Source organism: Amblyomma mixtum, chromosome 4 (genome assembly GCF_055824585.1).
Source record: "Amblyomma mixtum isolate Tamu chromosome 4, ASM5582458v1, whole genome shotgun sequence".
NCBI lineage: Eukaryota > Metazoa > Arthropoda > Arachnida > Ixodida > Ixodidae > Amblyomma > Amblyomma mixtum.
Window position 1 is genome coordinate 74,151,076 of NC_143015.1, and position 27,094 is coordinate 74,178,169.

Consider the following 27,094-nt stretch of genomic DNA (forward strand, 5'->3'; position numbering starts at 1 on the left):
AGCCGCGTGAGCGCAGCTGACGCACCAGCGAGCTTCATTTGCTGCGAGCCGCCATTCGTTCGGTTATTTTTCTGAACTTATTCCCGAACTAGCCAGGCTTACTGGAATTTCGCAAAGTGCTTCGCATCCTCACGCGAACCCGCGAAGGCGATATTAGCGTGCGATCGTGCTCGTGTTGGGACAACCGGACGATTGCTCGCGCAACGACCGTCATGCCTTTGAATTACTGTGCGGTGGACTTCTGCTCCAGCAAATCCGGAGACCCTGTGAGTTTTCACAAGTTCCCCCGGGACGATGCGGAAAGAAACGCCTGGATAGACTTTGTTCGGGCTACTGGGCGGCACTATTGGACGCCGGGGAGATCGAGCCTGCTTTGCTCTCTGCACTTCTGCTCGGACTCGTACGAGCACAAGTATGCGGCCAATTTCGGAATTCCGAAGAAGCGTTGTCTCATGCCCGGTGCCGTGCCGATGGTGTATCCCACTGCTGCGCAACGTCTCCTACCGCCTGTAAGCGGAGCAACAGCGCCAAAGCGTCAGGTTTGTATTACATCCGATTGTCTGCGGGCACCTTCATTGAGAGCGGCGGTAATGCTGGCGTATTGATGTTTTGCGCAGTGTGTAGCTGAGGTTGGCAGCGATGATGGTGGTCTCTGCGAGGAAGCGGCCATGGAAGAGCAATCTTCGAGCGCAGGTATTACTTTTCCGCAGATCAGTTTCGTTGTAAGCGTCAATCGCACTGTTATGTTCACTGTCGAAAAATGGAACTCAAAATCATAGAGAAGGTCGTTGTTAACAAGTACGATTACCGATTCACCTACGTCGGCTAGACCACTTACAGAATAGTGCTGTGTCATTAATCTTAAAACTTATTGGCATGTTCAATGTGGCTCATGTGTGATTTGGTGGGAAATATGGATGGAATTATCTGTACTAATGGAAATGAGTGAACAGTGCGCCTGATGGACCAATCACTAACGTGATAGTTGGAGGCATGTCACATACGGTGTGTGCTTTGTGTGTAAAACTTGCCTTCAAGACTTTTCTGATAATCATATTTTGGTCCAGCACTTGGTCATCATCTGGACATATTGATACAGCTCAGAAGTGGACGAAGAAGAAGTGCTTCGCCATCTCGCTGGTGACGAGGAAGAAGAAGTGGTTCGTCTTCTGTCATGTTGGGATCCGCGCGCTTAAAAAGGCGAGTCATGTCCTCGTAGTACATGCGTACACTCTCGTTGTGGCGCTGGTTGCGCGAGTGTAACGCAGCTTCTGCTCGCTCTCGGCGGTCTGCATTCGAAAAAGTGGCTTTAAGATTGCGGCAGAAAGCTTCCCAGGACGTAAACGAAGCTTCATGATTTTCGAACCATGTCCGAGCCGACTCTTCAAGTGCAAAATAGACATTGTGGAGCTTACGGTTGTCACTCCAGCCGTTGTAACGGGCAACCCGTTAGAATATCTCGAGCCAATCCTCGGCGTCCTCGAACACGTCGCCATGAAACGACGGGGGTGTTCGTGGCTGATGACAGAGGATGTGCGCCGGGAGCGTGGTCTCAGTTGCCATGGCAGCTGGTGCCTCCGAAGGCCGGGGTTGCGTCGCCCTGGTTGCAGCCGGAAGGAGTCCAAATTCAGGGGACGCTCCACGGAGGCGGCGGCCGCGGCGCTGGTGAACTGGGGTGAGATCCGTATTGGTCGGTAGCCTACGCGGGTCTGGAAGCGTACCCCGCACCTCCACCAGATTTGTCACGAATATTACACAGCACACAGAGACACAAGAACTGCTCCAGTCTGCCGAGCGGTCACCAGCAAGAAGACGAACCACTTCTTCTTCCTCGTCACCAGCGAGATGGCGAAGCACTTCTTCTTCGTCCACTTCTGAGCTGTATCAATATCACCACCACGCGGAGCCACAGCGGGCATTGAGTGCAGTACACGCGATGCCCAGACTGAGTGCACTGTGCAAGTGTCAGTGAAGGCGACACAAGCTACAGTGCGTCCAGAAATGAAAAGTATTGGTGTGCAGACAGACAGTGCAACCCGGACTGTGGGTGAGTATGAAATCTCTCCGGGAAAATCTGGCGGTGGCTGTGTGTTGTATACTACTTTTGCTCCTGACAGTACACATCTTCTTGTTTCTACTTTAATTCCATAATGTGTGCAAGAGAAGTATCAAGGGATGTGGACAATTTATTTCTGAATAGCTTTGGCCAGGGAGTGTGATTTAGTCGATTGTTTGAACAATCTGTGAACTGATGACTTTGATGGTAGGTTTTTTTATTGTAATGTGACCATAGAGAGTACTGTTTTAGTGTGCAGTTCTCTCAAGCAACAGGCTTAGTGCAGATGTTTCTTTTCGCTGTGGAAAACTTTTTTTATAAGCAAGTGTTAAACAAGTAGCACCACAACTGTAAAGTCATAAAATTTATTACCGTGAACTCTCCAGTATGTGGCAAGTAGCCTTGAGAGCTACTTGTGGCGATATGCGACGGCTGCTTTCTGCAACTTGGTGGAAAGGGTAATGCCGCCTCGCCTGCTTCTGGCGAGCTGTGAGACACACCTCCCTTTCCACTCTGTTTATGAAAGCGGCTGCCACATATCACCACAAGTAGGGTTCGAGGCTATCTGTCACGCACTCCCATGTTCACGCTCATAAATTTCATGACTGTACTTGTTGCAAAATGCACGCTTTTCACAGAGCTGTTGTGCTCCTGCATTCTTCAGTATCAACATGTGCACATCCATAGCCCGCCTAACCTTCGATTCCAGAATGTGAAACCGAGTGTGATTTTGCGGACATTGTGCTCTCGGAGGACCAGCAGCCGAGGTGCTCAACCCCACAGCCACCAACACCAGAGCCACCGGAGTTGTCACTGACTTTTGAGGATGACCCAATGGACATTACGTATGAGCCATCTTTGGAGAATTCGGCAGCGTAAGTGTGCCTCATGGCTCGAAGCTGATTTTTCTTTCCATGCATGGCTTACAGAATGCAAAATGTTTGGTCAAAATAGGTAGTTTAACTGTAAAAGTTTCTCGAGATATTCACTTCAGAAAGTTAATTTTCAAGTAGTACCTCTTAAAAACCTTGACATCTGAAGGAAAGGTGTGAAAGATGCTGCATGGAAACAAAGCAATTGTGTTAAATGGAACATACATTTGCTTTACAGTTCTCTTGTTGAACCACGTCCTCGCAAAATCATTGTGTTCGAGGAAAGCCTCCTGGACCTTGTGAAGTTTTGCAGGAAATGCCACCTTCCTGCACAGTCATCAGTAGAGGTATGGAAATACTTTTTGTCTTTTAGAGCAAACAGCAAGCTTTTCTGGAATGGACCTTTTTTGAGGGATGTCCTGTGTATGCGGCACACCTCTTCTCCCATTCATCATTGTTGTCACCGATGCCGTCCGTAAATGGGAAAGAGTTATGAAGCAAAATCTTCACTACGGGACTTCGTGCTTCGATCACTAGGTGCCCAGTTTTGACCTTCACCTGAGTTAGACGTCAGACTATGAAAAAGCGAGTGTTCATGAAAGCTGAGCGCGCATTTCTCTCAGACATCAGAGCTGGTCGGGTGTAAGAGTGTCGGTGCTCGCGACAAACTCTTGCTGCTCAGGAAGGCATTGACTAACGAGGGGGACTCTAGAACAAGCACGCTTCAGGGCACGTAGCAGACAAGCACTTCCTCAGACTTGAAGACTTTTTGTATTGTGATTATTGGCAGGACGTTCTTGGCCGAGTAATCACACTTTGCAAAAAGTACAGTCATGTCCTCAGCGTTAGCGAGTAGTGTTCGCACCTTCTCGAACTTTTCACCTTTAGCTGTGGTCTCCGCGAATTGTTCGATTACTTTCCAGTAAGCAAGAACATCAGTGAGTGCTTGAAAAAATAGTACCTGCGCATGGGAATCACTGTGGCCAGTTGCTGAACTGGCAATCCAAGGGACGTGCAGGCAACATGAAATTCACGGCATGCCCCCCTGGAGCCTGTAAGCATTGCTGGTACATGAACAGCCAGTTCTCTCACAGCACTGAAAGATGGCATCTTCATAGACTCCATCACAACAACGTTCAAAAGATGACAAATTTCTCTTATGGGCACCGCGACCAATTCTCATCATGACTCGTTAAGTTCGGCAGTCATTTCCTGCATATACAATGCAGAGTCGAAGACTATCGCTGAAGCACTGCTACTTTGGATTTTTAACTGTAATTATGGTAAAGGTACTGGAAGGGAATTCGGTGTAGGGAATATGGTTTCTGCAGAAAGGAATGACCCCAAGGACAGTTCAGTGGGGCTGTGTTCCAGGTTGAGAAAAAAAGTAGTGTAGAACATTTCTTCATGTGAAAATGCCATTTTGTTTTTCAAGGTCAGTTAAAATTTGGGGTTTTTCTGTTTTCCACTTCAAACGAAAATGCCTCGAGGCTCATATTTTATGGTTTATCAGTAAATACCAAAAGTATGGAATCCTACTGCTTTTCCCCCTAATGCAGTAGACACTCCAGTCACGCCGTATCACCTCACGTCTTTGCCTGCTCTTCAGCTTTTTCTGCCATCCGACGTCAAGGCATCCCCTGATGAAACCCCTGATCAGAATTTCCAGTCACCTTAGCCGCAGCCACCCCATAGCCAGCATCAAGAGCGTTCTTTAGCGATGAAAGTTTTTTTCCCAATGCAATAACCCTCTGGAATGCCTCACGCAACGACACAGTTCTTTTATGCAATGATTACAAACCATTTTGTCGCCCTCACTATGAATCATTCAACGACTTTCACTTGTGCAAACTGCTGCACATGCATTTTTTTTCAGTATTTTGCCCGTCCTTTATCTGTCATTCCGTGGTCCTCTTCATGTTATTTTTTTAGTGCTTACAGTTTGCAGTGTTGTGTTCATTGTGCGTGTGTTTTTCTTATGCATGTATTTACACCAGTTGTACCCCTTACTTATATAATGCTGTGGGGCCTTTATGGATAAAATAAATGAAATGAAACAGGAGGTGCAGCCCTTAAATTTTGGCACATATAGGGTACTGTATAGGTCCGTTTTCTTTCTTGCGCAGGTTTCTGGTTCCCTCGCTGTGGTCACGTCCACATGCCAAGATGGCCATGTTTTGAGATGGCACAGCCAGCCAAAGAGGAGGCGCTTTGCCATGGGGAACCTTGCTCTGGCCGCTGCAATTTTATTCACAGGCGCAAGCCCAACACAAGTACTGCGGCTCTTCAAGAGTGCTGGAATTGCATGCTTTAGTAAGCGCACATACGATCGCCTGCAAAGGGACATTTTGATTCCTGCTGTGCACAAGGTGAGCATGGTTTTTCTGGAAATGTTTCTGTGTCGACCAATACATCCTAAAAACTAAGATCGGCATGTGACTAATTATGAAAATAAATTTCTGAAGTGAGTCAACGCCCAGTCCTGAGAAAATGGACAATCCTACGTAGTACTACCATACCGATTAGTGCATTTGTATTGTTAAATGCATTGCTTCAACATTCTCGCTTCGTTTCCTTTTTTTTTGCCTTACTTCTGGGCCTGCAACACTCTCTATATATTTATTATATATATAATTTTATTTCAGCTGTGGGAACGTGAACAGCAGTCTTTGGTGAACTGTGTGAGCAGGACTGGAGCCCAGTTGGCAGGTGACAGCCGCGCAGATTCCCCTGGCTACAGTGCTAAATACGGCACATACTCACTGCTGGACACTTCATTGAATCGTATAATTGACATGCAACTTGTACAGGTAAGAGCTCTTTTTGGTTTTCACACGTACAGTATGTTGGCTCCGATCAGATTAATTTTTTCTTTCCCTCGACTTCCCGTTGCAGTCCAATGAAGTCTCCAGCAGTGGTGCCATGGAATTAGAAGGCCTCAAGAGCGCACTGAAGGGCCTTGATGACAACAATGTCCGTGTGCTCGAGATAGTCACCGACAGGCACACTCAGGTGCGCAGCCACATGCGACAGCACCGGCCAGATATTCCCCACTACATTGATGCTTAGCATGTTGCTAAAGGTTAGCAGGGCTTTTTTCTTCTTCTCAGCGCTGGAAAATTGTTCGTGCCATATTTAGGCATAGCTAATGTTGCTCACAAAACCTCTCATCAGTATTTTTCATCCCTGTTTTTTCGAACGAGTTGCTTTGCTGCCACCATGAACCATATCAAGCCAGCCAGCAGATGAGAGAGAGGTTGTTATATTAGCAGAGTAGGGAGCTTTTACAGGCATAAGTGCTCCTACCTTATTGTTCTATCTACAACCACTGTCTTGTAAACTGCAAAATGGGCAGCCCTACAGCTACAAAAGAGTACAGAGGTGAGCACACTTGTCTAGAGGGAAGCTTGAGCCGAGCTCTGCACCAGAAAGAAATGGAAATTTTAAAGTATAAACTGAGTTTTAGAAATAACCCTTGTACTTGAAGCACAGCCAGAGAGATAAAAACCGTTCAGTCACATGCCCTTATTGTCTAGCCAAACAGATGAAATAAAATCTTTGTTCGTTTGCTCCACTGTACGCTGCTCGAACGCTCCAGACAAGTGTGCTTACCTCTATGCATCTACAATTTCTGATCGCTGCAGACTTAGCCCTGCTGTTCAGTGCATGTAGAGTGGTCATATTGTGCATACATATTGTATGCGTATATCGTATGTTCATTTTCAGGTCTGTACTGTTCTAGCGCTAAAATCCCTGGTCCCATATTTCGCCAGTGTTAGTCTATGGCATCTGGCAGGCTAAAGGCAGCCTGCTTGCAAGCCAGCCAGCCAGACAGTATGCTATCTAAGATATCGCCGACGTTTGTCTGAAACCTCTGGCAGACTGGTGGCAGGAAGGCAGGCTGCCTTGGGTGGGTTTTGGTTCGTAACCAGGAAAAGCAGTGCTAGCGCACCTAATTGACATTTGGTCACCTATGTAGATTGGCTGCCATTTTTTGTCCGTGCACGGTGCTATTGACTGCATTATTTTTTAGAGTATAAATTAAAGTAGTGTACTCATCATTTCACAAGACTACCTCGCAATTGCATGATGGCTTTTTCAGTGATGGGCAGAATAGTTGCCTAGTTTCCTAATTTCTTCTTTTTTTTACTCCAGGGCTGAAAAAGAAGCTGCACGCTGTCTCCCGGGCACGAGGCTGTGGTGTGATAGAAGAGTGGCTGACTTCTATCATCAATCACCTCTATTTTTCCGTGAAGATTGCTGCTAGGAGACAACAGACTGGTGCAGAAAGGGGCGAGCTCGCGGTAGCCATCTGGCGGTCACTCCTCAACCACGTGCAGAACAAGCACTGTGGCCACAGTGAGGAGTATGCCAACTGCGAGCATGGAGACCTCTTACCCAGGAAGTGGATTTTTTCAGGTACTTCTATCGAACCTGTTAACTTGCCATTTGTATCAAAGGGATATCTTTCAGTGTTATTACGCAGGACGAATAACTCTTATCAGTCACTAATGACACTTTCAAACTTGATGATAGTTCGGTTGATGCATTGAAAGCAAGAAGAGTGCATGCCTGCTCATTGCTCTACTCTTCATTATTTATTGTTACACTAACCCTTTAGAAGGTTTCTTCTTGCATTTATGTTGTATCCTTGAATTTTATGCCGCCAGGTACTGATGCCTTTGAGAAGCTGCGTGGCGTGGTTGAAAACCATCGCCTGCTTGCGGATATCAAGCAGGTGTCACCAGCTTGCCAAACTTCAAGTCTGGAGTCATTCCATTCCCTACTGAATCGGTTTGCTCCAAAGAGCTACACATTTTCCTTTCATGGAATGCTCGCAAGGTATGAAGATATCAGTTTCTTCATATACGCCTCAACAGTACATTGGTGCAATTGTGTGCTAAATATCATAAACCGCCAGACTTGTGTGTTCAGTGCACCTGCATTGCTGTACAAGTCAACACTTTGTTGTTCATGCATAGAGCTATCACTATCTATTTACCAAAGTTAGGGCGGACAGTATACACAAGATTTCTCATTGTGAAATTTGCAATCGTGGAAGTTGGTGTAGCTGTATATGAAATTAGTGCAACTCCATGTGACCGCAAGTTGGAAAATGCGACTAGGTATTCTGTACTGCACTTTTTCTTGGGTTTGCTACTGTGCCGATAACCCCCTTGCTTCATAGAATTCTTTTGGCTTCCCCTTTAACAATAAAGGACTTTGAATTTCATTGAATTCTGGAATAACATTCTCGCATGAATACCTGCAGTGACAGTCATGTCTGTTATAAAGACGTCATAGAGATACTGCTTTACAGCACTACGAGGGTGATGAAAGAGTGAGCAGTGATTACTGAGAAACATGTTTTGTTCAAGATGCACCGATGCTGCAATAAGTTTATGGTCATGTGCAGCAGTAAAGCAACATACAAAAGAAAAAATTGGCTGGGATTTAGGACAGAAATGCACCGGGCTGAGGCACACAGCTCCGGGCTCTCCACAATGTATGACAAAGCATTTCATCGTGTTTTCCAAAAAAAGTGTTCAAAGGTTTGCTCTCCTTACAGCGTGCATGTAGGCATGCTTTTTGCAAAACTGGGTGTAAAGTATCTTCTCCTTAGCAGTTGTGTAGGTTGTGGTGTGCACTTTTGATATTCGGCATCTCTTTGCACAGGTCAGAACTGGCTGCTCTGCACTACAACGAGAATGCGGACAGGGTGCAACGCAGGACTGCCATGGGAAGGCGTCAGTGGGCAGTGAAACACCCCAAAGCCAGGAAAGGCAACCCAGTGGCATGCCCAGTCAAAGAGCCTGCAACTTTTGGTGCGTATACAACTGCAGGAGGAAGGCAAAACTTGAATGCCGACGGTTAATACAGCATATCTAGCCCACTTTTTGCTGCAGATGCGTGCACCAAAGATTATACGAAAAATGATATTGCTTGCACTAGTAGCCTTGAAGCAGTTGTGGCATGCACAAGCTGCTTCCAGCAATACTGTACACCAGGAGGGACCACGCAGGTTGACACCAGCACGGGCTGTCGTATACCATTTTTTTGTTGAACTTACTGCTGTGTATAAGTTGCACCCATGTGTAAATGACAGCTTCGCAAAAAAATACGCACATTATCGCACTAGTGTACAGGACACACCTGTTCGCACATTCAGTAAGCACTGTAAAGACGCATTGGGAGAACTTTTTCCAAGAGTTTGCAATAAAAATATATGCTTCTGGCAGCTGCAGTATGCAGACATTCCTCAAACTGTGGCCCGCATGCCTGCAGTCACCCTTTTTCGTAAGCTTCATTGAGCGCATAATGTTGACATTTCATGGATGACATTTTTAAAAACTTTTCTTTCCGATCATGGTTACTGGCCGTGGTAAAAAATGTTGCTCAGTGTGGCGCCCACACTGAGCAACATTTTTTTCTTTTTTCGTCATTGTTTCCATCCGATTATTAGAGTATTCTTGCAGGTTAACGTCATGACTCTACTTACGAACTTAGTAGTTCCTTCCAATTTCACTGAACGCCCCTGTTTACCAGGCTTTATGCAGGAAGTTTATGCCTCCGTGCGTTTTTTGACAGTTCGGTTTTCAAATGAGTACTTATATTCTGTTTCGCGCACAAACGACGCTCTTCCCGCCCCCACTGTATCGTTCTGTCTACTTTGGGCTCATGGGTCATGATGTTTTAAAGCGAGTGCGTAAAATGCGATTTTCTCCTTGCACGAAAATATTTTTCTACAAAATTACACACCGAAACTACCTGTCAACAAGTAACTCGATAGGAAAAACATTTTTGTGTCTTCTGTAAACTGCCGCTTGTGCAATGTGCCTGAAACAATTGAACATTGCTTTATATACTGCAAAGACGCGATTTGTTTTGGGATGTGCTGCAGAGGACGCTGCAGAAAGATTTTCTCCTAAATTCCTACAGTGTTTGCTACCTTCTTGTTTCCCAACCTTCATTCCTTCATCATTCAGAATTTATTTAAGACAACGAAGAGGTTGTCTTCCCTGACTCGAAACGCTATTATATGATTCTTCTGATTGGTCCTTTGGAAAACGCGCATGCAAGACCGCAACGTTGAACTTCTTGTTTCGCCCAGAATTCATTTTAGCCGAATGCTGCTGCAGGTAACGGACATTCACGAAGTATTAGACTTTTTCCCGGATTGGTTTTCCCCCCTGATGAGCTCTATATCCTTGCCAGTCTTTTAGTTCTGTTATGTTTTCTATCAGGTTTGTGCCACGTAGCGGCTACCTAGGTGCTCTGTAAATAGTTTTTTGTGTGTATACACACAAAAGCACACACAGACACACATATACATCCTTTTATGTACATATTTACGCAGAATAAATACCATGAAAGAAAAAAAAGATCCCCTAGTAGTCTCGCTCACCGTCCTCTGAAGCTGATATGTTCACGCCGCCACGTGTTCGGCTTCCAGTACTAGATGTAATTATTTTTTCTGCGTCTTTTTTTTTGTCTAGGCACAATTTGACCTTGGCTAGGCTGAAGGGCAAATTGAGACAGCGGACAGGTCAAGTAGTGTTAACTGGGGCGGCATCGAGTAGAGCTATCGCTTTCAAAGAAGTATAAATGTCAAATCTGCGGTGTGAAATCTACGAACGAATTGAAATAGTGAAGTAATGTTGATGCCTGTGTCTATTGAATTCTTCCATAAATAAATGACTTGTTTGCTGCGTAACGAACACCAGTGCGGCCGAAAAAAATACTGGCATCTATTATTACTGAGAACAGCAAATAACCTTCTTTGGGTTCAGTTCTCATTTAAGTGACGAAGGAGTGTCGTGTCTATTGAGGTCGGTGAAAAAGAGGTAAACGAATTATATTCCAACACACAGGTCTCACTGCAGAAATTTAGGAATTGGAAAAATAGGCCCATTTTTGCGACTAATACGCAAATGGTCTATTTAAACCAAATAACGAAGAGAGATAACCAAGAGAGAGCATCCAAGTCACCTGCACAACTCATGAAAATTGAGCATCATGAATGTGGCTTGATGGGCTCTGCCAATACTATACCTTACGCCCAGTTGTTTCCAACATACACTGCTTCGATTAGGGCGGGTGTCACATCGTAACCGCCTATCCCAGGAAAGATAATGCATTTTTTACCACCTGCGCAATATTGTTGATACTTCTAGTTTCTGTACATTTGTGCGGTGTCTCTTGGATTGGCACCAACAAATTCGAGAAATAAATTTCGCCATGGTCAATTGGATTGAAGGCGAGGAATTGAGACGGCTTTTTCCTCAAACTCGCGAAGCTATTCTGATTCTAGTCTTATTCCATTTCTATTCCGAACTGCATCTTTTACTCATTCCTAGCCCGACGCCACCTTCTTCCCCCCTGCGAGTGGATGCCGGCTGATGACATGCCGCCATTCAAAACGTTCTGGCACATCTCATTTTCTTTGCTTTGGACCTGCCACTAAATTAATCAGTTGTCTTGTGTATTGCCTAATCAGTTGTCTATTGTCTTACTTTTAAAAAACAATTACACTAGCAGAACGAGAAGTTGGGCATATAGAGTCGCGAAGCATTCATGAAGCAGAGCACACAGAAACCGCGACGGGCCCAACTCGCGATTTTTCGAGCTGTAACCGGCGCACGATCCGCCCCCTGTGGGACACGCTTGCTTGTTTCCTTTCATATTCTTTACACCTAGTAGGCCGCGAACTTTCCAAAGCATATTATCAACACGGAGCCTTCAAAGATTAGGAATAAATCAGAAATGCAATAAAAAGCCTCTCAAGAGCTGTGCATATTTTATTCATTGAAGGCAGCATTCGTTTTAACAAAGCTCTTTTGTGTCAAGTTTATTGCGTTACTTTCAAGAACTATCAGTGAAGTCCCCGTTTGTTTAGATGTCAGCGCACTTTAATTTTCTTTGTTATGGTAAACACCAATATCCTCGTTATGTTCACAGAAGCGGCTCCCTCTAAGTGCGCCGGAAAGGGGTACTGAAATGATTGTAGCCGCCAATACCAAGCGCCTTTGGGCCATGTTCGCTGTTGCGGTGCTTTCATTCGTCACGAGTTATACTACAAGCTATTCTTCTTCTCTATAACGGCCATCGAGGCCGCCTGTAGCCTCATGACCTTGCATTCCTTCCCGCCAGTGCACTAACACGTGCTAACGTGAACCAGGCCGCATTCATGCCGTTGACGCACAGGACTCTCTTCTGATGACGGGGCTGAGAATGAAAAATGAATTTCTCTTCTTCTGTTTTTGCCGTGGATATCCGCCCAAAACTGTATGCGCTGCTCCACATCGTCGCTTTTCATACATGTGCTATGCACCGTGCACCAGCGGCAAGGAGCAGAGCGACCAACGGGTGAAGGTCAGCTGAATTTATGGATTGTCATGGCGCACTGTCTACACGGACGTTTCTTTGTTTTCTTTTAGTACAGTGACAGCATTTCCTGTTAATATTTTGCAGGTGGTTTCAGCAAAGAACCTCACGAAAAACAGATATCAATTTTCATCTCTTTTCTAGGTTTTTATGCGCTATAATATGGCATGTGCACTTTAATGGCGCTGAACTATATAAAATATTCCTTGTGTTGTAGCGCTGAAATTCATCTCCAAACCGTCAAAACAGAAAATATACATTTCTCTTTTTCTCAAGAACGTTTAATGCTGCGGTGGTCCTTAGATAATAGATCTAGATGAGCAATAACTCATCAGCGTTTGAAAATACGATTTTTTTTTTGTAACTTATTCACCTCGATAGCTCAGTGTACTTAGGCCAAATTTGCTGGCCCAAATTTATCAAGCAGAACAAAGAAGAATATATGGCATTTCTTCAAACCAGGTCGACACTGTTTTCAAACGACTTCGTTTCAAAATGGTCTTTTTAAAAAAAAAAAACGTTTGAATAGGCTGGGTATTTCAGCTGTTGGAGCCCATATTGACTAAAGACTGCTGTAGCTTTTGGTAAGAAGAAGCGTATTTATGCTCACCACGTACATAATTAGAAAAAAAAATTGCAGTCTATCCCATGTTCAAAGCAATACGACAATGCTATTTCGAAAAATGTTAAGTGGTCTTGATGAGTGTCCACTGCCCCACTGTCAGAAAATGGTACCAAGAATACCGTGCTTTTTATTCGCCCAGGAAAATTCCAACATCAAAAGCGGCGATCATGGAGAGTACAGCACGAATTTATCTTAAACCATGACAATGCTTTACGTGCAGAACAGAAATAAGAATTGATGTCATAGTGTCCAGAAAAACTGAAGTGGAAAATAATATTTGAAGCAATCGTACCGTTGTTCTGAATGCATTTTTGTCTTTGGTACAATGAAAAGTTTCATACTGTTTACCTTATGCCACCAAAATTGCGAAGCTCAGTGGGACCTATGCAGTCGCTGCCGCCCGTTTCTCGTGCATTAGCTTACGACATTCAAGTTGCTCTGCCGTCGGCGGGACATGTGTGTTGGCTGCCATTTAGAATAGTCTGGCTCCGCAGCTCACAGTGCTGGAAACGTGCAAGCCCTTCACGTGGCCTCCTGGATCCGTGCATGCTGGATCACCGAGCCTTGAGGCCTTGTTTCGGCCATGCTTTGAGGCGCCGAAGTGCTGTTGCAAACTAAAATACCCTCTTTACTCATCTTCCAGAATGACATACCCTCTCTCGAGTAAACGCTAACGCAGTGCATCATCATTACGCACCAGTGCAAAGATTTTTGTGAGAAAACAACTCGGTACAGAACCCACGCCACCTTATACTCTCCTCGAGCGCCACTAACGCCATCCCACGGGCCCGCCGTAAAGTCAGAGCCTTACCCACCGTGGCACCTGGAATTTATTACAAGCTCCTGTTCTGTTCGCGGCGGGAGGCGTCGCAGTGATAGCTACCGCTGTAAATGGCAATGGCTGCCAAAGGCTCTCAAGCTCAATTGGGCTGCTCGCTGCTGAGAGATCGAGCTAAGCAAACTTGAAAAAGGAGCATAAAGAATGCCTTAAGAAAGATTCTCAAAAGAGTAGAGTGGAGAGTAAGTCAAGGTGAGCATGTTGAGGAAATACCACCGAAAAATTTTCGCTAATACTAGTTCTGGCGAGTCTCAAAATTTTGAAATGTTCTCAAGAGAAGGAGAAGCCAGAACCAGAGAAGAAGCCAGAACAGTTTAGGAGTTGTGTCGGGTAAAATTCTCACGTCGTAGTAATTCTGCGTATATGTCGTTTGATTCGTTCACGATCGATATGAGTATTTCTATAAGCTACTTCTCCTCGTACCTAGTGCTAAAGACAGAAATATAAGACAATGAATGAGTCTACCATGTCTTTAGCATTGAAAGCAAAATTGCAACGAACTGGACGAATCTGACTGTTCATTGGCGATGTTAGCAGAACGTCCCATGAGAAGTGCCGTTAGTGCTTGTGAGCAAAATGCTTAAAGGCTCATCTATAAGAATGATGATGACATTGGTTCTCGCTTGAAACAAGTACGATAGACACCACCGCCTGTTTATTCATGCAGTTAGCACCAGCAGCATAAGACAGCGCCATCTGCCATCATTCACGGCAGTTGTTGCATTTAAATACTGTTTAAACGCACTAAGCGCCCCAGACGCTAACCGTAGCTTAATGCCTGTGGCCCTGGGCTTCTGAGTCTACGTTCATCGGATGAAATTCCTGCCGCCGTGGCCGCATTTCCATGGAGACGATATGTAGGAAGGGCCATGTGCTGAGTGATGTCAGTGTAAGCTAAAGTACCCAAGGTGAATGTTTAGCATACACTAACAAACATTAATCAGACGTTTTCCGGTACGGCGTCTCTCATAGCCCCATGGGCAGCTTTGCGAAATTAAACTCCACATTTCGAATAGAATAATCATTATCGCCGTCTCCACAACACGTAGCAATGGCGGGTGGTCTAAGGCGGCATTCAACTATGCTGCTATCTATGCGCCCGCTTTGGTTCGAATTCCCGTCAGCGCAACCTTTATTGTCTGGTATATAAAACCACACAGAGGGCAATGCACGTTTCGCTGTTTGGATTAATACGCAGTTTAGGCGTAAGCATCGATTGGGTTTCACAACAAAGCTTAGCTTAGATTGCCCAGAAGAAGAGCTTAAAAAGTTTCATGGCTGAAGCTGGTGGATTGCTGCAGACACTGTCTCAATACAGCCTTTTACTTTATAATTAAAGAGCCGGAAATCATTTCTGCTTGTTAGGGAACCCTCCATATATGATCCCAATAAAAGGTCCTGCCACCTGAAGATGCATGATGTACCTGATTGGTCAAAAGTTCACAAGTGCATAGGGTCAGCCCTTGAACCGTGTAGAAGGATATATACGATATCCGGGAAGCTCGCATTTTAAAGACACTGATAAGCAGTGTTTTTCTCACCTTTTTGGGCATTAATTAGTTTATATGAGCCATAACTGCATGACTATACTGCTCAAAATCACACCTTGTGGCGGGAGAACGTTCGATTCACATTTCACGTCCAATGAGAAAATGACAATGCATAATCATGTTTTAATCTTTTTTGTACCAATAAATTTTGCAGCTCGTTAAACCTGATTAAACCTGATTAATGTCGTGATTTAATTGCATGTTTTATTCATTTCAGCCAGCCTTCTGCAATTTAGTGCGGCTACCCAATTCAGATGCGCGTCTTCGAGGTGTCGCTCAGTTATTGGCCTAGCAGTTGTCGTAGACCTTGTATTTGGTCGAGGTGCCGCAGACCAAATCAAACACGAAGTCACAGCACGAATCCTTTTCACCAATGACACTCTTTGGCTGCCAAAGGCTGCATCCTTTTCCTGCAGATAAAACAAGTATTGAGTTGCAAAACGCGTAGAAGCACTGCGCGCTCTCTGTATCGCGTGCAGCACCAGCCTTGGATGAACGAGAAAGTTTGAATGAAGGCAATACCGCAATGTGCGAATTTTGCTGGAGAAAAAAATGCAAAAACCCTCGTGTGCTGGCGCTTTACTGAAAGAGCACAAAATCCTCGATCGACCAAATCAGGAGACCTCCATTATGGACGCGGAAATGACTGATTGGACTGGGAACATGGGTGGTTCAATCACTTATTGGTTACCGGTATGGCAGATTCGGAGTTCTAATACTCTCTTTCATGAAGCCCACTGTACGCAGTCGCAGTGGCCGGGGTACTCAATTTTACTTTCCTTTTCTGCTTCGCACCGCAGTATTTAACTAGTTTCTAAACTGCAAAAGGAAATTATGTTTCTGGGTATTAATACGTGTATTTCCCTGTTTCTGCAGTATTTATCTCAAAGCTTTCGTCACTGGACAGCTTTTAATTTTGCAACCGTTTAATGCTCCAATACTACCGCATTTCGTTGCACGTTAACGCGTAGAAAATTTTACAACTTTTCACTACAAAAAAAAGGTGTATAAAGGAATGTTTTAATTTAACCCCAAGAATCTCATTTAAATCCCGGTACCCAAACGGCAATGTCTGCATTTATGTGACATTGGACTGCAAAACTTATTTTCTTGATCTCACTTTATTATGACCCACTAGCAAATTATCCTGATCGAACACGTGACCTCCACCCGCTTCAGTCGAAACGTTCTGATCGCACGTTGTTCTTCTCGTTTCAATGTAATAAGATTTCCTCGTAGCGAGGCCTATATGCGACAGCAGTGCTCTCAATCAGATGGAACAAAAAATAAAAGCGAACATTACCGCTTAATTTCGGCTATGTAGATTGTGCGCGCAAGGTGAAATGAAAATACCGCTTGCTTTACATTACCTCCGTCTGCGTAGCTGTGCCGCAGTACTTTGCATCGGCTGCAGTCTGTGTAGACAGAGGTGATATTAAACCGTGCTCCACGATCTGAAAAAAAAACGACGTCTGGTAGTTATTAGCAAATAAGGCACTAAATCCAGGAAACAACCACGAAGGTCATTCCTTCAGCACAGTGCACACAGTTTTCCAATGCCCTCTATAGTTTTCTTTCTGTTCTACTGCCATGTAATTGTGCACCACTTCGTGAACTTGCCTTACCAGCCCTTCTCAGAGTAGATTTCTTTATTTCAATATTGTTTTAAGCGTGCCGTCTTACATGAGTATGCTTCTTCTTGCATTTAACTCCAATTTCTCCTCGCAATGCTTGAGGAACTTCATTTTAATTAGACCACACTGACATGTGCTGTCTTGCAACGCTAATTGGATTTAGACGCTGGTTAATTGCAAAGATAAACGGTTACTGCCTGAAACCCATGGTTTTAGAGGCATCAATTCGCTTATGTGTCGTGTGAGTGAAACGTTGCATTTAAAACAGTATTCTAAAGCTGCTTGACTGCAGGGCGCGCCATAATCATGGCGATTACAGCAACGATGATATGCAAGATCTCGAAAGACACTATCCTGTCCAACGTTACAGATACAACCAGTGTTGCATGCGTAGGACGTGTAACCACTTTTGCGCATGACAAATGGCAAATAACAGTCACCAGGTTAGCTTTGGGTGGATATAGTAGCGAATGTAATTAACAGCTCAAGAACTCGGATTTGCAACCGAAGACCAATATTACATTTCACTACAATGATATTTATTGAGGAAAATGTAGACGTGAGCCAAGTTAGAATGTTCGAATCGTTAAATCGCACGGTTTTCGACACCATATGGGTTATGAAAACTTTGATGCAGATGTCAAAGAGGGCAGCGACAGAGCCTAAGCGGGTGAAATTATGGAAGAGCTTCCGAAAGTATCAAATTCTCAAAATAGGAGTGCGGCTGAAATCGACAACAGGATTGGTACCGACACCAGCGAGAGCGACAAGGAACGCAGAAGCTTCCCGAAGGAACACCAAATCGTAATCACTTTGAGATGACGTCATAACGAGGAACACTCCATCAGGTTAGGATCCATAAGAAACTCTTCGCTTAATCGAGGAGCACAAGAACAAATAATCTTTTCATCCATACGTACACCAAAGTCGTCGCACTTGCCTCCAAAGCGGTCGTCGCAACCTGTTGTGAACGGGCGCCCGACTGCCAACTGATTTATTACCCTGACAAAAACACTTGTAACCATGAAGGCGTACGAACAGCCTCAGAAATGCTACAATACGGTCTGCTGCTGTGTGTACCCGTGCGTGTTTGTAAGAGGGTTTTAGAAATAATAAATGTAAGCAGTTCGGCGCCCGTCCTGTCTACAGTGTGTTGTCGTCCCTCGCGTCTGCATTCTATCAGCTATGTGTCTTGACATATTAGCTCAAAAAAAGTTTTGCTGGGAACTTGCTAATGATCGACTTTGCTGGCGACTTACATTAGGCATTGAAACCGTAAATGTAGTCGATGACTGGACTAGAGGAGTAGGCGAAGCACCGACCACTGAAGAAATGGTCCTCACGTTTCGGACTACGACAAGTTTTGCTGGAACCAGGATAGCACTATCTGAACTACGCTTCTGCTCGCCCAGATTGACCTCTAAAAGTGCTGCTCGAATTTGAATTTGGTAACATGTCGAACTTTCTCCGGTCTTGCCACAGGGTATAATTATTAGCATATTGTATTCTACAATGCCACTCAAGCAATACAGTAAAAATGCAACAAGGCTTTTATTTCGTAAATTTATAAAATTACACACATTGTCTTCGGAAATATTCTCATGCAGGTCTCTTCTGGTTGGACCTCCTCAATTCACGTCAAGATTGATTTGTCTCTCAGATTTTAAATATGCTAGAGAGCTGTAAATTATATTTACAACTTCTTAACAACACCTGCTCAACGGAGGCGCTTAAATCAAATGTATATATACGTGTTTTAGTGATTCCATCTTTGAGCACGGCTCTTGCTAACTGGATTCATGCTGCGATGATTGCAGTGAGTCTGGTGAAGAAACATTCGACCAAGTTGCTTCTCTGAAGCTTGCGCCTGCCTGCGGTCGAGGGGCCAAAGACGGTGCAAGCAAGTCGGCGAGCTTACCTTTAAGCAGCTCCACTTGAACCACGTTCTTCACTTTGTATCCGGCAGAAGCAACTGGAGTTCCCCTTACTCTCCTGGAAAAGGCGTAAGAGTGTTCCACATCACGACCTCACGTCTTCTGCGCGTACCTTGTACCCCTACGTGGTTTTACATACTAGACGTAGTTTCTGTACAGCGGAAGTTCAGACCACTTGGCTAGCCATAACAAATATTACGTAGTTTAGAAACCAAATGCGTATACAGTTTTGCGGGCCCTGGCTGCGTTTCATGAGTTAAGCTTAGAAGTTGCGAAAAGGCAAAAAATTTATTTATTCTAACCACTTCAATGTGAAGGTCAGTAGCACCGTCGACTTATAATGTAACCTAACTACTTAGGCGACGCTCACTTAGCTATTTTTGGGGTGATTATACTACAATAGCAAGGTACACATCAAGAACAGAGCCGCAAACCGCACGCAAAGGACGCCTTTGAGGAAGTAGTGTGAGCCGGTTGTCGTGACGACGGGGTCAGTCTTCCTGTATCTGTCAGCAACCTGCGATTAAATACTAGAAGGTGTAATCGGATAAACGGTGAGGTCATTAAATATGTACACGCCATTGGAGGAAGGTGATTCTTTGAACGGAGTTTGCTGCAGCGTTCTTGATCCGTACACGACTATAAGTATTATCAAGCCCGCAGCCAAGAAAAGGATCAAAAGAAAGAAAAGCCACGCAGAGTGCATTTAAAAACCCAACGACTGATAGTGAAGTTGAGGTAACCGTGGAGCTTGTCTGAGACACTGCTTTCTGGTTTCAGTGCTCCGTTTTGTGAAGAATGGCAAAATACCAGGCAGCAGTTCAATCAGCCATCAAGCAGCATTCTCTTTAAAAATTCGACCTCGAACTCCTTAACGGGCGCTTTTTTTGTAATTGTATCAAATTTGTCATTTAGTACCCGTGCTGCCATCTGTCGGCAAGCAAAGAAAGCTTATGACTAGCCTTGCTAGTCCAAGTCTGCTAGTTAGTTAAAATATAAAAATCCTTAGTAATAGCATGCGTGCGTTCATATCGCTGTTAGGATGCGGCTAGTGCAACACTATGGAGCCTTTTATCTCTGGATTACCTAACGGTACTTAGAATTAGCCAGCATTTTCTGTGTTCTGAGTGGTACAAACCGTTCTCTTCATTTTCTAACTATAGTCTCAATCTGTGCGATATCGCGAGTTAAAAATGTGGTCAGATAAACTCCGTGTTTTCGCTTTCTTTTTCCTAGTAAGAACAACGAGAACAGCAAACATCTTCGTAGTGATATCTAGAACATTGATGTTCTAGTAGCCGCGGTGCGAACACCGTTGTTTTCATATTAGGTGATGCAATGTGTTCTGAAAATGTGCTTTGAACATACGCGACCATTCTTACGCCAGCAGTGCCTGAGGCTGCGGTACTTGTTTCTTTCTAATTGCGCGTTCCTTTATGTGGAGTAAAAATGAACTTCGTTACAAATCCAGCAAAGAAGGCGGAAAATCCTTCAAAAATAAGGGATCAAGCTAAACCCTTGCACGCGCTCCGCCCGTTTTTTTTTTGTGTAAAAAGAGAGTTCCTTGGGACTAAATTGCTTTCCAGGGCTTCTGAAAGCATTAAAGCTAGTTTTCCAAGGATGCACAAAAACGTTTTTCTGCCGACGTGTAAAACATATTTTTTGAGGTTGCGATAATGGCCACGTATTTTAACTTAGAAACACCGGGATTTGCCAAATAAGCACGCGAGGAAAGTTAGGCAAGAATTTTCTCATTGCAGATGCACTCGAAGCTAGGAACCTGGAATAAAATGTCATTACGTGTTCAGTTCAATTCAATTCAATTCGTTTATTTCACCATATACATGGTAGGAACTCTTGGGTAAAAAGCTGCTCGAGGCAGCTTGACTGGGCCCAAGAGACCACAACAAGGCAGGCCAGCGTGGCGATACAAACATCAAGGGAGAAAAAGCAAATATAAAATCGAAGCTGACATGTTCATACATGCGGACACGCAATACAAATCAAGTAGGTAGAAAAGCAGTTAGTATTGCCATAGTGCAGTCAGTCATCAATGAGCGTTTTAAATTAGATGTTCAGTGTAGTACATTATAGCCACTCGGCCACTCAGGACAAGAACTGCAAAGCATAAACAATCAGTTAGACAGGCAGAGCAGAACGGTGGGGCTAAGAATTAACATGCAGAAAACCAAAGTAATGTACAACAGTCTAGCAAGGGAACAGCAGTTCGCAATTGGTAGCGAGGTGCTGGAAGTAGTAAGACCATATATCTACTTAGGGCAGGTAGTGACCGCAGATCCGGATCATGTGAGGGAAATAACTAGAAGAATAAGAATGGGGTGGAGCGCATATGGCAGGTTCTCTCACATCATGAAGGGTAGCTTACCAATATCCCTGAAGATAAAAGTATACAACAGCTGTATCCTACCGGTACTCACCTATGGGGCAGAAACGTGGAGGCTAACAAAGAGGGTTCAGCTTAAGTCAAGAACAACGCAGCGAGCTATGGAAAGGAAAATGATAGGTGTGGGTGAGGGAACAAACGCGGGTTAATGACATCTTAGTTGAAATCAGGAGGAAGAAATGGGCTTGGGCAGGGCATGTAATGCGAAGGTAAGATAACCGCTGGTCCTTAAGAGTAACGGGGTGGATTCCAAGAGAAATCAAACGTAGCAGGGGACGGCAGAAATTTAGGTGGGCGGATGAGATTAAGAAGTTTGCGGGGATACAGTGGCGGCAACTGACAAAGGACAGGCTTAATTGGAGAGACATGGGAGAGGCCTTTTCCCTGCAGTGGGTGTAGTCAGGCTGATGATTATGATGATGATGTACATTCTAGATGCAGGAGAGACAACATTTGAAAGTTCAATATTATACCAATTTCAATGCGAAGTCAGACATTTTCTAATGTGGCACACATAGGAAAACATACTGCATGTATAAGTGTAAATAATAAGAAAAAGAAAAACCAGCTCAGACATCTTTCATTTCAAAAGCAGCAACTACATCAGACATAACAAAACCAACATTTTTGAAGTGAGAAACATTCAAGGTAGCGTTTAAAACTTTGTCATAATGTGTTAAGAAATTGCTGCCTCAACTGGTTTATCGTAGGCTTAGTATGAAATATGTACTTGTTTAGAACCGAAGGGAGATTATGTTTTAGTGACTGATGTTTATAATTAGTTCGAAAGCGCGGAATATACCAGTTATCAATGCTTCTGGTAGAAAGAATATGTTCGTGGCGCTGTAGTGAGGCGGTTGCAATTACAAAGTCATGAAATGGGCCGTTTAAAGAATAAAACGTGCGCAAAATTCTGAAGTCGTACAAAGACGTCACGGGGATTATTTTATAGGTTGAGAACAAGCGACCAGTGTGCGAGAGGTATGGGTGATTTCCGATGTATTGCATGATCCTTTTTTGTAGTGTAGGAATTTTATGCTTATTGGCACCTGTAGTGGTGCCCCAGACAAAATTGCAGTAGTGGATGTGGGATGCAAATAATGCATGATAGAGCTGGCTCTTTATCTGCGTAGGCAGGAATGTTCGACACCGTGAGATCGCCCCGGCTGCTGTGGAATTTTTTTGCATATGTTCTCAACATATGCAAAACATATGGTATCCTAAATAAATTTCGCACAATACTGCCTCGAAAATTCAAACTACAAATTTATTTCTCTCTAGTCTTTTCGCATGTACAATATTGTTTGTTGATCTGGGGAACGACTACCTCAACCAATCTTGTGAAAGTACTTACTTTACAAAAAAGAGCTGTAGGAGCGATTGATAATTTATATTACAGTGAGAGCACAGGTCCTTCCTTCCTCAACCATAGACTGCTAACCATCACGGCGGCTTACCACAAGAAGCTTGCTGTTTATATCAGAAACCTTATGAAAGGAAACTGACAGACTTTCGAGAGCACATATTTAATTGCCCAAACAGCATACAGTCTTAGGCACCCTCAATACCATGCATCAAAATCCCGTACAAACTATGGGTTCCAAAAACTAACTCACATAATTCCTCATACAGTAAACACCTATCCATATTTAACAGAATTGTCACTACAAAATATGTCCGAGGTCAGATTTAGGAAAACTGTTCATGAATATTTTTGTTATAGCTAGTTGTGGTGTGTTTCTACATAATCAGTTTTTGTCTTTGTTATGTTTTGATCTTAGTTTGTTGTGCTTAGCTCTATGCATGCCTTATCTCTGTTTCGTTGTCAATATATCCGCTGCTTTTCTAGTTTCTGTTACTTATGGAAACTGTACCATTGCCAAGTGCCACTTTGTTTTGTTTTTTTTACATGGGGAGGGCAGGCCTCTGTCAGGCGCTACTAGGCGCCTTTAGCTTGCTCTCCCTTGTTTGCAGTCTCTGTACTGGCCAAACAAAACCAATAAATGAAATGAAATGAAACATGCAAGTCCCAGTTCAAGTTGCTACTAAACGTGACTCGAAGTATTTTGTGGGATTCTACAATTTCAATATTATCGGCTTCATGATTTATTGGGTGATTAACCTGAAATCTTTTATTTTTCTCTCTGAAAACAATAATTTCGGTTTTGGATGGACTCAGTTTCAGTCCATTGGATTGTGTCCATAAGGATAATTTTAAAATAAATCTTCGCATTGCTTTACCAACATACCTACATCTGGCCCCCGCATAAGTATTGAACAGTCATCGGCGTATATGACAAACTTCACTGATCTGTCAGTGAGGACAATGTCGTTCATAAAACGGAGTGTCTATCGTTCCGTCCAGACGGAACATTTGCTGCTGCTGCAGTTCCGTCCAGACGGAATATTTACTGCAGCTATAGAGTTCCGTCCATACAATAGACAGTTTTAATTTCACGTACGTAGAAGCTTCACGTAAGTAGAGCGCTTACGGGTCACCAGTGCGCATGCGGAGAACGTGAAGTGTCTGCGTAGGTCGCATAGACGTACGTGAGATTGGGACCTTTGCATTGCGGTCTTCACGTTGCTTGCGTACATGGCGTCGGCAAGATGGCGGCGCCCTGCCCGCCCGCTTCACAACGATAACAGCTTCGTCGCTAATCCCTCGACGTGGTATCGTGCTGTAAACTCCTGTATTTGCCTTCAGTAGGTCCATTCTTGCTCTCGCACGAAGTTTTAGGTGAGAACTAGCTTTTGTTTTCCAGATAGAAATGCGTTTCAGCAGCTCCTAAGCCTGACGGAGAAGCGTTTGTGGACGTTATAGCAAAGAGTGTGCCGACGGTCTCGCGAGACCACGCGAAGCTCAAAACCTCGCGGGATATCGCGAGACCCTCGGCACAGTCAGCGGGAAAAGCAAAATGGTGCACGTTTTGGCTCCTTACGCACTCGTCGTCAACATGAGTGGGACACAAGCGCGCCTTCGCTTCTCGAAAAGCGATTTAAATATGCTGCGGGACGTGAAGGAATGCAATCCCTTTGAAGATAACATGCAACATACAGTTCGGGGAAATGAAATCGCTCAACGTTTGTCAGAAGAAAGGGGGAAAGTATTTACCCCCACACTGTGGCTTGGCCTGGCTCCGCTCCAACCAGCTCGCCTAAACAAAATTAGTTTTCTTTATCTGTACTAGATGGCACGGCACAACATGCTAGCGCATTTTTTTTAGGTTCTATGGTAGATCTACACAGTTTGTGTTCCGTACGTGTAGCTAAAACTGCACGAAGCGACACGAGCGTACGCTACGTAGACTGCTCACGTTCACGTGCGTGAAGGTTTTACGTATGTAAAACTAAAACTGTCTAATGTCCGTACTGTCCATACTATAAAAAAGGGGTGATTTCTACCCACATAAAGCATTTCTTTGCCTCTGGAATACCCAGTTGACACAGATTTATCCGTGCATGCATGCATGAGCGGGAAAATGACACTGCTAGAAGCAGAGCGCAGAAACTCTTCGCGAAGTGATGTGAAGCCTTGTTGCTATTTGTGCTGCAAAATGACGTAGCGCGAAAAAGACTAAGACGTACAGAAACAGTCAACAAGCATTATGCAAACGCACCAACAAACCCAAGCCAAAACTCGTTCTATTGCCATTTCTCACTGACTGCTTGAAAAATAAAATGATGCAGCAGAATAGCCTGTTACACATTACGCGGAACAGACTGCCAGTTTTTTAAATGCACATGCAAAAGTCGGCAAGCAAACTGGTTTCCCAATCCCTAACGCCAGCTTTGATTCCGTCTTGACATAACTCTTGTGGCAGGTAATGCTGGACGGAACTGTATGGTGTCAGATACAGTTCCGTCTGGACGGAACTTTAGCGCAAATTGTAGTTCTGTCTAGACGGAACTCTAGCGCAAATTGTAGTTCCGTCCGGGCGGAATTCTAGCGCAAATTGTAGTTCCGTCTGGACGGAACTCTAGCGCAAATTGTAGTTCTGTCTAGACCATGGTCTAGACGGAACTCTAGCGCAAACTGTAGCTCCGTCCGGACGGAACTCTAGCGCAAATTGTAGTTCCGCCTGGACGGAACTCTAGCCACAGCCTTCATAAAAACATTAAACAGGAGACGCCCTAAGAGGCTTCCTAGTGGGACGCCTTTATTAATGGGTAGAAAACTGGATCGGTGATTTCCCAGGCATACCATCTGTGTTCTGCTGCTTAAGTACGATTTAATCAATTCTAAAGGAATACCACGAACTCCATACCGGGAGTGTTTATCTATGAGGATTTTATGACTCAAACAACCGAAAGCCTTCGTGAAATCCACAAAAAGACTTAAAGTAAAGCAGTTCTGATCGATGTTATGTAGTGCATACTCTTTCAGTGTTACGAGAGCAGTTTCGGTTGATCTCCCGACTCTGAAGCCATGCAAGTCTTCACTGAAGACATTTTTTACCGAAAAACATTTCATAAGACGAGAAAACATGATTTTTTCCAGTCCTTTGGAGAAGATTGGAATAATGCTTATTGGACTATAATTTGCCACCGTGTTTTTGTCACCACCTTTGTAGATGACGGAAACTCTGGAACGCTTCATTTCACTTGGAAATACGCCAGTTTCAAAGATCAGGTTGTATACGTGCACTAGCACGGGAAGAAGAAAATCTAACGCATGTTTTATCGGCTTAATCTGCGAGTTATCGCAGTCCAATGCAGCACTATTCTTTAGGTTATTGAAAGTTCTGTGCACTTCTGTTTGGTCTGTTAGTTCAATAAAAAAACTATTTGTGGGGCTAAACTCTACATGTTGTCCTGGTTCTTGGTCTGGCGGCACCGTCTGTATCGTTGCAGCAATGGTGACGAAATGCCTGTTGAAATATTCAGCAAGGGACTTGCCGGTGAATTCGTGGCCGTCCACAGTGATCTTATCAGGGTGAAAGTCTGAGCGGTTGCCGCCCAAGACTTTGTTTAATATTTTCCAGGCTACGCCTAGCTGTTTGCCTGAAGCATTAGCAAATAACTGGTGATAATATGCCAGCTTAGCTCGTTTTAGTTCGACATTAAATTTATTCCGGGTCTTTTTACGCGTTCAGTTTACAGTGCAACCCTCACTGCTCTTGGAAGCATTTCTTATTGCGTTCGCTAGCTAGAATTGAACCCCCTCTCAGTGCCATCAGAAGGGATTAATCCTTTTGAAGCAAGCAGGCACTGCTAACTCTACCACACTTCCAAGAATCACTGGCTGCTCACTGTGCACACGTTTATGTACTATTGTGGACAAAGGTGATATAGCCCACGCGGCGGGATCCGGAACAACGGAAAACTGCGTTGCAACGCTATTTACAAGCGGCATCTGGGATCGAGACAGACAGTTCGTGATCTTTATTATCAGCAGGCATGTCGCCTGGCGCAATTCAATGTTTCGTACTTTAGCTCGCCAAAATGGCCCAGTTTTCAATGGGTCCGGCTCCCGCCAAGTGGAGTACACCATTTTTGGCCCCGATTGTACGTGGAACAAATAGGAATTCGCTAAACGTTTTTGCTCCAGAATTCCTATTGGGTTGAAAGCGTAGTAGCCGGAGTTCACTCTGCCCTCAGACGAGCAACAGCTCATTCTTATTACTTACTTAACTTGGTTTCCACCGTATTCCACCTTGAATAAGCCAGTCTCACTGCCAAAACCACTTGTCTGGGTGATCACCATGCACTTTGCATCACCTCCAAAGTACGGGTCCTCTTCAAAATTGCGGTACATTATGTACCAGACATCTTACAACGGGAAGCACTGCAAAGG

The 27,094-nt window shown here is 44.3% G+C and overlaps 2 protein-coding genes and 1 pseudogene across 2 annotated transcripts; 2 read left to right on the forward strand and 1 right to left on the reverse strand.

Moving 5' to 3' along the window:
* The first annotated feature begins 1,909 nt into the window (after positions 1–1,909).
* Positions 1,910–4,606, forward strand: LOC149347031 (uncharacterized). Its single transcript, XM_089541466.1, has 4 exons — positions 1,910–2,047; positions 2,766–2,931; positions 3,167–3,275; positions 4,538–4,606. Exons 1-4 carry the CDS (start codon positions 2,002–2,004, stop codon positions 4,604–4,606), a joined length of 390 nt encoding a protein of 129 aa, XP_089397592.1. The 5' UTR covers positions 1,910–2,001.
* Positions 4,607–5,083: 477 nt separating this feature from the next.
* Positions 5,084–8,803, forward strand: LOC149347032 (uncharacterized; annotated as a pseudogene).
* Positions 8,804–15,613: 6,810 nt separating this feature from the next.
* LOC149347033 (uncharacterized) lies at positions 15,614–27,055 on the reverse strand. Its single transcript, XM_089541467.1, has 4 exons — positions 26,928–27,055; positions 18,878–18,951; positions 16,696–16,779; positions 15,614–15,735 (listed from the first exon to the last, which is right to left on the reverse strand). The coding sequence occupies exons 1-4, from the start codon at positions 27,053–27,055 to the stop codon at positions 15,614–15,616; spliced, it is 408 nt and encodes a 135-aa protein (XP_089397593.1).
* Positions 27,056–27,094: the final 39 nt, after the last annotated feature.